This window comes from Hippocampus comes, unplaced genomic scaffold, assembly GCF_001891065.2.
Source record: "Hippocampus comes isolate QL1 unplaced genomic scaffold, H_comes_QL1_v1.1 scaffold139, whole genome shotgun sequence".
In the NCBI taxonomy this organism is placed as follows: Eukaryota; Metazoa; Chordata; class Actinopteri; order Syngnathiformes; family Syngnathidae; genus Hippocampus; species Hippocampus comes.
In genome coordinates this window covers 95,260-107,970 of record NW_017804829.1, presented here as the reverse complement: position 1 = coordinate 107,970, position 12,711 = coordinate 95,260, and the positions used below count along the sequence as shown (strand labels likewise).

General features: G+C 41.8%; 3 protein-coding genes across 4 annotated transcripts in view; 1 reads left to right on the top strand and 2 right to left on the bottom strand.

Annotated features, from left to right (window-relative positions):
* The window catches only part of slc35h1 (solute carrier family 35 member H1), a 39,758-nt gene extending 34,794 nt beyond the window's left edge, over positions 1–4,964 (bottom strand). The window contains exons 1-8 of the mRNA XM_019866420.1: positions 4,784–4,964; positions 4,092–4,268; positions 2,323–2,473; positions 1,879–1,942; positions 1,715–1,787; positions 955–1,123; positions 591–674; positions 290–465 (exon numbers count right to left, since the gene is read on the bottom strand). Of these exons, the coding sequence (XP_019721979.1) occupies positions 290–465; positions 591–674; positions 955–1,123; positions 1,715–1,787; positions 1,879–1,942; positions 2,323–2,473; positions 4,092–4,202 (828 nt within the window). The 5' untranslated portion in view covers positions 4,203–4,268; positions 4,784–4,964. The remainder of the gene's footprint in view (positions 1–289; positions 466–590; positions 675–954; positions 1,124–1,714; positions 1,788–1,878; positions 1,943–2,322; positions 2,474–4,091; positions 4,269–4,783) is intronic.
* Positions 4,965–5,016: 52 nt separating this feature from the next.
* taf13 (TATA-box binding protein associated factor 13) lies at positions 5,017–7,028 on the top strand. 2 transcript variants are annotated; one of them, XM_019866495.1, is made up of 2 exons: positions 5,017–5,089; positions 5,557–7,028. In XM_019866495.1, the coding sequence occupies exon 2, from the start codon at positions 5,561–5,563 to the stop codon at positions 5,933–5,935; it is 375 nt and encodes a 124-aa protein (XP_019722054.1). In that variant the 5' UTR covers positions 5,017–5,089; positions 5,557–5,560; the 3' UTR covers positions 5,936–7,028. The 2 variants fall into 2 exon arrangements, with proteins under 2 accessions (XP_019722054.1, XP_019722063.1); XM_019866504.1 differs by having other exon boundaries at positions 5,050–5,114.
* Positions 7,029–7,143: 115 nt separating this feature from the next.
* Positions 7,144–11,459, bottom strand: LOC109513803 (troponin C, skeletal muscle-like). The gene is made up of 6 exons (XM_019866482.1): positions 11,326–11,459; positions 10,486–10,537; positions 9,737–9,880; positions 9,380–9,494; positions 7,823–7,959; positions 7,144–7,706 (listed from the first exon to the last, which is right to left on the bottom strand). The coding sequence occupies exons 1-6, from the start codon at positions 11,326–11,328 to the stop codon at positions 7,675–7,677; spliced, it is 483 nt and encodes a 160-aa protein (XP_019722041.1). The 5' UTR covers positions 11,329–11,459; the 3' UTR covers positions 7,144–7,674.
* Between the last annotated feature and the right edge of the window lie 1,252 nt (positions 11,460–12,711).

Genomic DNA, 12,711 nt, shown 5'->3' with positions numbered 1-12,711 from the left:
TTTTTTTTTCATAATCCAGGAAAATAGTATTGTCTGACTTCATCATCTATTAATTCAGTTAAATAGGAGCTATTTCATCGACCGCTAACATACTCCAATCAGTTATTAGGGTATATTAAGAAAATGTGAGACGTACAGTTACATAAAAATGTACCGGTACAGAAATGTACATATAGTATGATTGCATTTTACATCGTAAAGTGACCAGTTTCATGATTTCACTTTCAACTCGGTACAATTGGACACACAAACATACAAAATAAACACAAACGCTCATATAAAACAGTACCTTAAAAATCCCTGATATGGATAACGTGAGGCTTGAGGTTCGTGAGACGAGCAGAAACTCTGAAAAGCCGAGACCAAAAGCCAGGATTCCTCCAAAGCTTAATAAGAAGACTAAGTACAAGAGAGGCAACGGCTCTGTTTCCCGGAATAACTTGTCAGAGGTGCTGAGGCTCAATCCTACAACCACACACAATAATGACAAAGAGCTGTTGAACATCTCGATACAATGGTCATGGGTGCAATGTGGACAATTGTTGCCATTTGGCTGTGGAGAACTAACCACAGATAAGGCTTGATCTCACCTTCATTATACAGGAAGAGCGGAAAGAGGCCCAGAAACATGAGAGGCTGGAGGTGGTACATAGCATCTACGGGGTTCTGGAGGCCTACAAGAAGATGAAATATGAACAACTTTAACGAGGAGGGAGTAATGGGGTATAATGCGAATTACTTAGGGCCATTAACATTATTAGTAACATTATGTTGGAAACTGTAAACTAAAATGCCTTCAATATTTCATACAATTCATTATTGCTAAAAATGCACTGCTGAATCCAAACGATACAATTAAAACTGGTTGATGGGGCAAAAACGGGTCAAAGGTGCCTCAGGTAAACACCCCAACAGTGTTTGTATTTATTAAATGGACAACAATTCATCACTGACCCAGCTCGGCTTTCTGCATGAGCACCTGAGTGAAGGTCCAGCGGATCCCGCCGATGAAGGCCGCCAGCAGCACCATGAGGAAGCCCTTCAGGTTGAACTGGGTGGATTGGAAGGTAAACATGAACAGGCCGCTGGCAATCAGCAGGACCACAAGGATCAGGAATGGGTTCTGGTGGAAAAAGACCAAGACATTTGAGAAAATACTTCACAACGCCTAATTTCTCAAAATAAATAACGGAAACGTTTTGTCGCTGCACACGTTAATCAAACCTTTTTTTTTTTTTTAATAACCTAAGAATCCATATTCATAAATGAGTTTTTGTGGAGGTAAATATCACAATTTAAATGGAAAACAATCATCATTCTGTACACTTTTGTACTCTGATACTAATTTAACTAAACCACTGCATAAAGTGTCAGCTGGTGCGGAGTCCTGTTTTCTGTTTTTTTTTTTTTTTTTTTAATTCTTGTAGTTCTTGTCTCCAAATTTAAATGAAGGAGGCATCTCTTGTTTATTTAATTACAAAGAGACTAAGCTTCTAGTATGTACGTTCTAAGGAAGACTATGCTTGGCGAGCTCACAAGACCGTACTCTGCATTCTTGGTATTAAGAAACAGCTAAAGAGTATGCTGTAATTCTTGATCGTTGGGCTATTTGGACAAAAGCATGTAATAAACATGTTATGGAGACAACTGGGAACAGTTATTTAAAAGGGGAAAAAAAAGCATAAAATGTCTCATTGGATGAAAAGATTCTCACCGGCTCCTCGAGTTTTAAGACCAAAGAGAAAAAGAGAATAAAGAGCACTGCAGAAGACTTGGTCATGGTGTACCTTGGAAAAACAAACAGAACTCAATGAGCAGCAGGATAATTATGTATACACAATACCCGTATGTAATCAGGGCCAATTAATATTAACTTACAAGCTAATTGTGATGAAGAGGAAACTCCAGTTGGAGAGTCCAATGTCCAGTGTTGTTGCCAACGCTGGTGGAAGACAACAGCAAGAACACCACTGAGAGACTTTATCACTTCGAGTGCTGGTCTATTGCAAGTGAGCAGAAACTAAATCAGTGGCTTTTCCCCAGTCACACCTGGCGTTCCCCAAGGTTCTGTCTCAGGGGCCCCAGCTTTTCATAATCTAACTACTTGTGTTTGGGTCATAACTTCGGCAAATTCAATGTGAACTGGCTTTATGTGTGCCTCCACTATCAGAGGGGGCGCTATGCCTTATTTTAACAGGTTATGCTGCGTTATAGAAAACATGCAAAGCAGGAGACTCATTTCATTATGTTTCTTTTTTTTACACTTAAGGTCCAGCTATTAATACTTTCCTCTAACAAATAAGCAAACCCACCAAGTCTCACCTGTGGGAGCCACTTTGCGGAGGTAATCCGACCAGCCGAGAATAACACGGGTCTTCCCTGTCCAGCATTGCATGGCCCGTCGGGTCAGCGCCGACAGGCAAAAGTTGAGGGCCAGGTGGACTAACGTCATGAAAAGCGGATAGTGGAAGCCCTGGTGGGGGTTACATAGAAATGGTCATGAGGCAAAGCTGAGTGTGTTTTGGTTCTACATCAACCACGCTGACGATGTTGTTTCACTGGCAACTTGGGGCAGAAGACAGGAATCTATTTCACTCTTGATACAGTGCTGTGAAATAGTATTCATCCCTTATTGATTTCTGAGTTCTTTGCATTTTTATCACATACAAAGGTTTCAGTTCATCAAACCAATTTTAAAATCACACAGAGACAACCTAAGGAAATACAAAATGCTGTTTCTAAATGCCAATTTAAATGATTAAGTACAAAAAAAAAAACCTGTCCGATATGGAAAGAGTAATTGCCCCCTCATGTTATGTAATAATGTCATGAATGACAGTTTTGGGAAAGCTGAGTTCAATTTCACAGGCAGCACCCTACCCCCACATTTGTAGAATCACAAAATCACATAAATAGAATCTGTCACACAAAGTGGAATAGGCTACAATATCTCAAGAAAGAAACACATCATGCCACGATCCAATGAAATATGAGAAGAAATTAGAAAAAAAATATATTGAAATCTATCAGTCTGGAAGAGGTTACAAAGTCATTTCCAAGACTCTAGGGCGCCAGCAAACCACTGTCAGAGCCATTGTCTACAAATGGATAAAACTGGGAACAGTGGCAAACATTCCCAGGAGTGGTTGACCAGCTAAAATTACTTAGAGAGTGCGATGATGACTCATCCATGAGGTTGACAAAGAACCTAGAACAACACCCAAAGAACTCGAGGCCATCTATATGGGGCAATCCCTTCATCGCCGATCAGAAAATGAGGTGCCTTAAACGGCCACACGCAGCCGTAAGCATCGCATTAACCGAGAACGCCTTCTTGAGCCACGTAAAAGTGTTTTCTTACTGCGCTGTGCAAACTAGTTCATTGGATCCCGCTCAAGCAGGCAACTGTTTTGAAAAACCTGATGGTCCAGTGCTAGTGGATGCAAATGCAGTACATGTATATTCTATTTCTGAGTTTCACACTCCCTCTGCTTGCCTGTCATTCTCAGAATCTTCATCTGTTGTGTCCTCTCTTCTGACAACGAGTGTTTCCTAAGTCCTCTGGCTCTCTCTCTGCTGCTGTCAACTTGCTACTCAAGTTGCTCAACATCCTTGACCCGCTCTGTCTCACTCAATGCCCGCCTCATTTGTACTCATCTTTACGGTGGAAAAATAGGATGTCATGGCCCCTTTTCATCTCCAGTTTATACTCAAGACAAAAAGCAATGGCGAGGAATAGACAAGATTTCAGTAACACAGTATATAAATGACATTGGTTATGATAAGCTGCTTTTGTCTTGAAGTGACATTACTTGTCACTCATCAGGATCTCACTTTGGTGAAAGAATTACTTTTTCAAATTAACAAAATAGAAATTATTTAGTCATGCTTTATTGAATGAATTTTGTTTTAATTATATATAATCAATCATCAGGCATATAAAGAGTCAAAAAAGCATTCCCACTGACATTCACACTGTCACTGAGTGCGAACTAGACCCAACATTGACTGTAATAAAGTCAGACAAGTGAACCACTCCACCAGTCAGTGACCACTTTATCCTCATCTCAAACAAATCTATACTGACTTACCTTCATGAGCCATTTGTTATAGAAGGTGATACCAATAGAGAAAACATAATAGAGGAGAACCAGTCCCACAGTCCGGAGCGTCCTGCAGAGGAACTGGACCGGACACGCCATACACTGACTTAAGTGTCATCTGCAGAGTGAACTTGATCCCCTCTTTTCAACACCTGTAGTGAATTTCTGAACACAAATAAAATAAAATAAAACACATTTAGCGAACCTAAAGAAGCAAACTAATTGCCGGTGAGTTGAAAAGCGTTCAATATGGCAAGCTGTGTTTAGCAAGTCGACTTCAGATGCCAAATACTAAATTATGTTCATTGTGAAAGGTGGAGCACTGACCAGTAACGCTGACCACATTCACGTGTCCGACATTTATTTTCAACCTCGCTCGACTTTTTAGCAACAACTGACGTTAACTCGATAGCTATTGATGTAATCGATTAAACCAAATCATGAAAATGCTGACTTATTGACCGCCACATGGAGGTGCAACGCATTCGCACTCCCGATTACGTTGACTCGAACACGCGTCTCCAGACTACTGGCAGTTTAGTTAAGAACTATATCAATTAATATGAAGATTAGCACCGAGGAATTGCGTTTATTTAAAACGCAGCAAGCTTGAACTCAATCGTTGAGAGCTACCCATTACCAGCTGTCATACATTTGACGCCGCACACACAAATACAGACCTGGGATTTACGTTTGTTGAATGGTCCTTAGAAGTGGTTTCGGTCCACGTGCGTTGAAAGAAAGAGGATATAGGAGTCGGTAATCAGTAATATTAAATCTAAAACGTAACAATGAAAACGATATTGCTCCTCACTAACTAAAAGTACACGTCGCGTGAAGTTAGCGTATCGTAATAAATGCCCCGCAAGGGGGCAGTGTTTCCAAAAAGCTTCCAATTTCCGCTAAAACTGACTTCCTGTCGACAACACAAAGCCGGAAGCAGAATAGAAGCAGGAGACTGTTTTGATTCTTCGACCAATTTTGATGGTACGTTTTTCTTGGATTAAATAAGTACGTCTATGTCACATATTGTTACGTACACATGTGTTAATTTTTTTATGTCATACAGCCTACCCTAAAATGCTTTGAAATAAAGAGCAACGATTTGAACCATATCGCGGACCGGGCTCGTGAATCAGGCATGGTTGCAATCGAATTTAACAAAATGTCATGTTTGTTAATGTTAGTCCTCACAGGAGGAGTCCGACGACGATGTGAAGTGCTGGAATATGGAATGACAGGATTGGGTCATTACCTTTTTTATTGATAGCTTCCCAGATTACTCCAGAGGAAAATAGAGCCCTTCGATGGTTGCTTGGACTGGCCAGTTAAGCATATTGTAGAAATAAAAATGGTTTTCATAAACGGTGATTATTTTCCCAGGGTATGGAAACTTAAGGGGCACCCCAAATACCAATTTTAAAAATACATAACAAAACTATATATTTTGTAGCACAATGGCAGACGAGGAAGACGAGACCGGGTTTGAGGAGGAGTTGGACGAGGGCTGCAGCGGTGTGGACGTGTGTCATGGCCGCCGAAAGAGGCTCTTCTCCAAGGAGCTCCGGTGCATGATGTACGGCTTCGGGGATGACCAGAACCCATATACGGAGTCAGTAGATATCCTTGAAGACCTGGTGATCGAGTTCATCACAGAAATGACCCACAAAGCCATGTCCATCGGACGCCAGGGTCGGGTCCAGGTGGAGGACATCGTCTTCCTCATTCGAAAGGATCCCAGAAAGTTCGCTAGAGTCAAAGACTTGCTGACCATGAATGAGGAGCTCAAGAGGGCCCGCAAGGCTTTCGACGAAGCAAACTATGGCTCATAAGCATCAGCTGAAGCAATTGCAGAGACATTCACATTTACTAACATGTGCACATCATGTTACCTTGTTTTGAACATTTAATTTTTAAGTATTCAACCTTCATAAATATATGCTTTTTCTATAACCAGATAAGTGTGTTTTTTGTGTTGGCATGGGGGAGGGTGGGTCCAGTGGTTCCTTAATTTTTTATTTTTTTTGCACAGACCGTACTAGACTACTTTTATGTACTATATATGCTTATTATACTTACTCAAAGGGAAGTTCACTCTGTTATGCATGTGAGTGTGTTGCAAACCTGAACTTAGTGATGTGGTAGCAAGATTTAGTGATGAGGTATCCGTTTCGGTCAAGGCCACATGAGAAAAGATTTGGAGGCAGTGCATCATTACCATGTATCCTGCTGATAGACTCCAACACAAAAAGACAGAGTTATGTCATTTGAGCAAAAGTATTGTTTTGAGTCTCCTCAGAAAAGCAGGCACAGTACTCTCATTGCCTAGTCAAGGACGGTGTGAATGTGTTTGTATACCGTATATGCCCCAGGATGACTGCTGACCAGTCACCAATCCAAGGTGTAGTACACTTTTTACGCTAAATCTGCGATGAAAGGGTCCAGTTTATGGAATCTAAAAAAAATTGTACTGTAGTTACCATTTAAATTTTTTTATCCAAAATATAAAATTCAATACTTTTTTTTTGATAGCCACAGATTGGAACAAAAATGTCGTGGCCAAGGTTTATGTGTACTACAGCTCACTGGATCTGGGCTGTGATGTCCCACTGACGTTTCCCCATCCCTCCATCCTGTTATGTATTAATGTGTGCCCGTTTGCTGAATTCCCCCCCCCCCCACCCCAAATCCATACTGTGCTCTCATTAGCAAGATCTTAGTCTGATCTCAATCTCCCTCCCCCTCCCATTTTTTCTTTTCATCCGTGAAAACAGGGCGCTGTTAAATGTGACCCGGCATACTCACGTTTTGTATCTCCCTGTTGGTCATGATTTTTTTTTCTATGTCTCTTGGACAGGTTGTGTCTGTTCCATTTCGTTGCACCTTGTGGTGCAATCAATGACAATAAAGCTATTCGGATTCAGATTTTACATGCAATTTTTCAACACCGATTTTGAGTGTAATTTTTTGAAAGTCAAACCAGATTTAACTATCTTTGAATTTATACTTTTTATGACACTAATGGCGAGTGGACAAAGAGAAGAAACAACATTATTTTATTGCTCTTCCTCAAACAACATTTTTACAGACTGTTAATATGACGGACTACAAGTGAGCCTGTTGTTAGTTCATTTATTCTTCTTGCCACTCAAGCAGGTAACTTCTTTGTACAGTGAAGGGGTTTTGAATGAATTGGTCTAAGTAATAGGTAGCTGTTTTATCTGGACTACATCTAGAGTAGAGCTTGAAGAAAAGGCGGCGGGGCAGCGGGGGTCGTCCCGGGTAGGGGTCTGTGAATGAGATCAGCCGCAGTCCTCCTTTACAGACATCCTCTTGATACAACATTCATGAGCAGTCTGCATGCACGAAAGAGTCTAGCTGGTCCAACCATGAAAGACCCTCCCGCCGTCTTCACTTCATGGTGCAAAATCTTTCTGTTGAGGGTGACTGAGGATGGAGAGCGAATTGATCGTGCTTGAACAGTGTGAGGGGGGTCAGATGAATTCTGACTGGGCGAAGGTGGGGTGGGATTCACAGGAGTGAGGAGGAATGTCCATGAGTATGTCTGCTTTTACTGCACATTCTCCATCATCTTGAGGAATTCTGGCGAGCACAAGACAGCATGGAAGTCGGTCAGAGTGGGAACAGAACCTCCTTTGGGGAGGGCGAATAGCTGTGATTTGTATGCTTGACTACTTGAGTCATCGTTCCGCATGTACCGTCAAAGTCCAGCATGCCGTCGCCATTTTTGTCCCCATCCCTCAACAGCTCATCAATTTCATCCTCTGTGATGGGCTCGCCGGAGCTGCGGATGATCAGGGAGAACTCCTCCCTGTCGATGTAGCCATCGGCGTTCCTGTGCGAACACGCATCATTTGTTTACAAATGCATACCAATAAATCAGTGTTGGGAGGGGAAGAAGTATAAATACTTTGTGACCGTACTCAAGTTCATTTTTTAAGAATCTGTACTTCATTTGAGTATCTAGGTTACTGTTGTTTTTTTTCCCCTTGTGCCAAGTTATGAAAACAGGTCATTGACAGTAAAATATAATTTTTACTTTTTAAATCTGAAGGAAAGTGCTTTTCATGTACAGGTAGTGTAATGATATATTTTGTTGGCTTTCATGCGCTGGGTGAATGTTCAATTCCCAGGTGGTAAATTCCCAAATGCAAGGCCATTGCCGGTTTGTTAAAAAAAAATGAGTGGGTTGTGTCAAGACAGGCATCAAGCGTAAAAACAATAAAACTGACAAACTAACCACGTGAGTGACTCAGTGTGGCTACCCTTGTCAAGACAAGCCAAAGTCACACAAACAAACGTCAAGTACATTTCAGAATCTGTTTTCTGGCTATAAAGTCAGAAAGAGTCTTTTTACACAAGCATCTCTAAAGTGTGACTTATTTCTCTCGATAGTGCCAACTAGTCCCTCCCAAAAAAAGCTGTGTGAAAGGGTTTTCTTTTGACATCATGAAAGTGGGTTTGTATCGGGAATTTTAACTCCCTTGTGGAATATGTTGAAGTTAGAGGTTCTCGATATCAAGGAAGTCTGACGTCTGCATTGATCAAAGATCTTTGTGTTGCGGGAGGAAGGTGTTTTTGTCCTCAGTGACATGTCCTCAGTCATGGCCCAAGTACTGTTCCAATTCAAAGTACGAATAAACCAAGAATGCACGGAATACCTGGATGTAGTTCTTGTCAGTTAGCTAAAGCAAAGGATGCATCGATTGGATACCCCTAATTGCATTTCATGCTGCTATCACGGAAATCCGTCAGAGTTGCAGGGGGGAGTTAACAAATACACAGCCGTTCAAATTTACAAATAGATTCACAATATTAGGAAGAGTGTTGTTGTGTCCGTTCTTGAGAAGATACATGGCGAGCTCACGAGACCGTACTCTGTGTTCTTCATATTGCGAAATTGACTGAGTGAAAGGGTCATGGCCGCATTTGTATGCTCCAATGGAGGTCTCGTTATTGTTGATTGCAAGTTGCAATGTTCTTTTTTTTTGTTTTTGTTTTTTAAAGGAAATTGACGTTAAATCAAAGTAAATGTAAGTGAGCGGCCTATTCTTACAAAAAAAAAATGTCAGTGGTAGTGTGTACCTGTATACATAGACTGGTACACTGATAGATTAATGGTAAAAGTACTCAATAGGGTGGTGCCCAGAATGGTTGCACATCGGGTGTCAGTGAAGTTAGGCCCGCAGCTGCTTTTGCCACCTCTGATAAATACACAAATAAGCAGAAGTAGCCTTGTCACAGTGCACTCGTACTTGTCGAAAACACGGAAGCACTCCGCCAACTCTTCCTCGCTCTTGCCGGCCTGGTCCTCCTTGAGCAGTCTCACCATCATGACCAAGAACTCCTCGAAGTCGATGGTACCACTGCCTGCGTAAACAGGGAAGTGCACCATTATGGACTGGTAAGGTAAAATCTAACTTACTCTCGTTGACTTTAACATTGTGTTGGCTATATGTCGGGAATTTGAATGAATGAGTGTTTGAGGTCAGGGTGCGTTGAAACTTGCTGACTGGCATCCTGATGATGGTGGAATGGTTTACATTCTTTCAGATGTCATTTTGACATTCCCTCGGAATATTCACATCTATCCAGTGTTTTTATTGGCTCACCGTCCTCATCCACCTCCTCAATGATCTCATCCAGCTCCTCTCTTGTTGGGTTTTGTCCCAACATCCTCATCACGGTTCCCAACTCCTTGGTGCTAATGTCACCGCCTCCATCGGTGTCGAACATGTCGAAGGCGGCCTTGAACTCTAGAAAGAGAAGAAGAGCCTGCCACTTGAAATCAATCTACTTGGACTTACTCGGGCTGGCATGTGTTCTTGTAAACATCCCGTGATTGTCTTGCTACCTTAACTTGGGGGACATCTTGAGTGCTTTCCACTCTTACTGAAATATTCCTTTCAATATTGATCAATAAATGGGATTTATTAATGGGAGTCATTATGCAGTAGAGAATATGCAAAACCTTGTTACATTGCATGTTCAAACTTCCTGGGTAACAACCCTGAGTGGTCTACTATATGAGAAAATTGTAAAATAAAGTCAAGAAAGACTAAATGATATAAGGCAATATTTAAATATGTATTTTTGTGTTTTATTTTATTCCATGAGTGTTTTTCTTACAATAAATAATCATCTTTGCAGTGTTATCTTTTTGGATGTGGATCTGTCCCACTTCCGGTTCCTGCTGTTCTTCCTGTTCTTTCTGTTATTTATGAGGCAGCAGAGCCTGATCAGCCTGTGACAATTAAAATCTAAGCTTGCGGGCACAAATATCGAACCAGTAACAAGTGGGGGCATAACCTTGTGAGCTGACCAGCAATTTAATGTGAATCATGCTGCGTGTAATGCTTACCGGCCAGCATTTCATCGCTCAAGTAGGAGCGGGCCTCTTGCTGCGCGTCAGTCTGCAAGCAAACATTTTCACTTGCATCAGTGGGCACAACATTTTATTTGCTTTTGTCATTGTTTCAATACTGTGTGTAGAATATTGCAATTTTCTTAGTTTTTTTCAAGAGCATTCTTCGCATTGCAGTGTGTGACAAGGAGCAGTGGCAGCATCTTAAAAAGGCTTGTTGTTGAGCTCGCTGTAAATTAACCCGGCTATTTCAGGCTCAACACATTAGGCTCGGCTGTATATGGCCCGCAGACATCCAATCCTTGGGAATTTGTCACTTAAGTGGAATCTGCACCTGAGCAGCTGCAGCCCACCCTGCGCCATTCCAGCCGCCCACCCCCAACTTCCATACGCAGTTTGAAAACCCTTGTCATGATGTCACATGCATCAACAACTTTGCTCTAATACTACAAACTGTTTATCCAAATTGGTCAGCGGAATATTAAAAATAAAAGCAAAGATGGAATCAAATTTGCTTTCACAAAGAAGAGATGAGGGTGGGTTCTATCTGTCAAGGAGATATATTCATGAACTTGAGCTTGAGTAAAATTTGGTTGACCCATGTGAAAAGTTGTAAAAGGTGAATTAGATTAGTAGACCATCATGTTAAAATTTCATTAAAAAAAAACATATTGCATAAAATCATTTGACTTTTCAAGTGGGAAACCTGTAATGTCTTTCTACCAACAATAATCGATTGTATTTCACACATGCCTATAACTTTAAAATAAGCCAATAGTTACGACCGCCATGCCCTCCAGGCTGCTCGACAGTCCGTTTTCGAACTGTGTCTCTTACCATGATTGTGGATTAGCTTTCCCCCCCTAGATATCCAAGGAAAAAAAAGCCCCAAAGGAGTGGTCAATCGCGTGCACCCCAACAGAGAGAGACTAGACGTCAAGTGAGGCTTCAGACACACTTTAAACCAGACGGCCAGGTCCCGCCCCCGACCTCCTACCGGTCACCAGATATAGTCTCCTGAACTTTTAGGGTTCTTGGGGAACCGAGACAAGCCAATCACAATTTGGAGGGGAATGTTTCTTGAGGTGCAACCGGTTGAAAACAGGAACTTTAGAGCGGTGGGTGGACGGATAATGAGCGGAAAATGCAACGTGAAGGAGACAAAGTGATGAGGAATGACGCAAGGCCGTTGGAATGTTAGAAGTACAAGTGACACAAATCTGTTCCCCTCGAAGAATTTGAACTTTGGTTCCTTCTAGGACACTTACCCACAAACATGTCGCTGCCATTGGCTCATATCAATGACAAAATCATGGCACTGCTGAGGACACTGCAATGACAATATGTCAGAAATCCCCCGCATAGGGCCCCTTATTAGCTGCTGATGGCTGCTTTGTTATGAGGGACCTCCTGAGAGAAGACTAATATTCGTCGATAGCAAACAACACAACTGAAAATCCACTGCAATGACACATCAGGATTCTAGCAGCTCCCTTTATCGGGCCCCCTACTAGCAAGCGTGTTTGTTTTCAGCAGGCTTTGTTTGTGTCAATCGTTGTATTGACTAAATTAAGTTTTAGGGTTCTAGAAACAACCCTGGCCCTAATAGTGACATAAATTGATAATAAACAACAAATATTTTTCATAACAAAAAAATGGATGCGAAAAGCCAACAAGTGATGCATGCACCCGTGCTTAGTCATCTGACATCATTTTATTATGTAAATAGAAAGACAACCCCCCCGCCCCCCGACCCCGTTGGCCTCATCTCGCAGTTCCGAAAACCGGTTTGCAAACATTAGCGTGACGTCAACCAGGGTAAGGTACGGCATTTATGATGAATATTTTCCAGCCAGAATGTGAAACTCAAGACCAGGAGAAGAACACACTGAGGTTGGCAATCCCACCCTGCGTCTGCCAAACCCCTTCACATAACGCACCCCCACCCTCTGCCTACTCATCTTCAACTGAGCTTTGAATAGCAAGGAGGGAAGGGGCTAGAAAGGCTTGCACACCAAGTGTGGTGGTCCTTATATGGCGGACAGGACCTGAGGGGTGATTACAAGACGTGTGTAAATGGGACAAAATATTCCCAAAGGAAGACTTTCGGTTTCCAGTGGGAGAGCGAATTTTCTCATTTGCTGGTATTGGTGTACCCTTAAAAATACAGTAAACATCTTACAGTGTAATACACACACAATATTCAATACTTGGATGTACACA

Excerpts from the sequence above, each read along its gene's own strand:
- LOC109513803 (XM_019866482.1), bottom strand. Across the intron at positions 7,960-9,379 it reads TGCTTCCGTGTTTTCGACAA|GAACGCCGATGGCTACATCG; the intron begins GTACGAGTGCAC and ends GTGTTCGCACAG. Across the intron at positions 7,707-7,822 it reads CGGCATGCTGGACTTTGACG|AATTCCTCAAGATGATGGAG; the intron begins GTACATGCGGAA and ends TGTGCTCGCCAG.
- taf13 (XM_019866495.1), top strand. The coding sequence starts at position 5,561 with ATGGCAGACGAGGAAGACGAGACCGGGTTTGAGGAGGAGTTGGACGAG.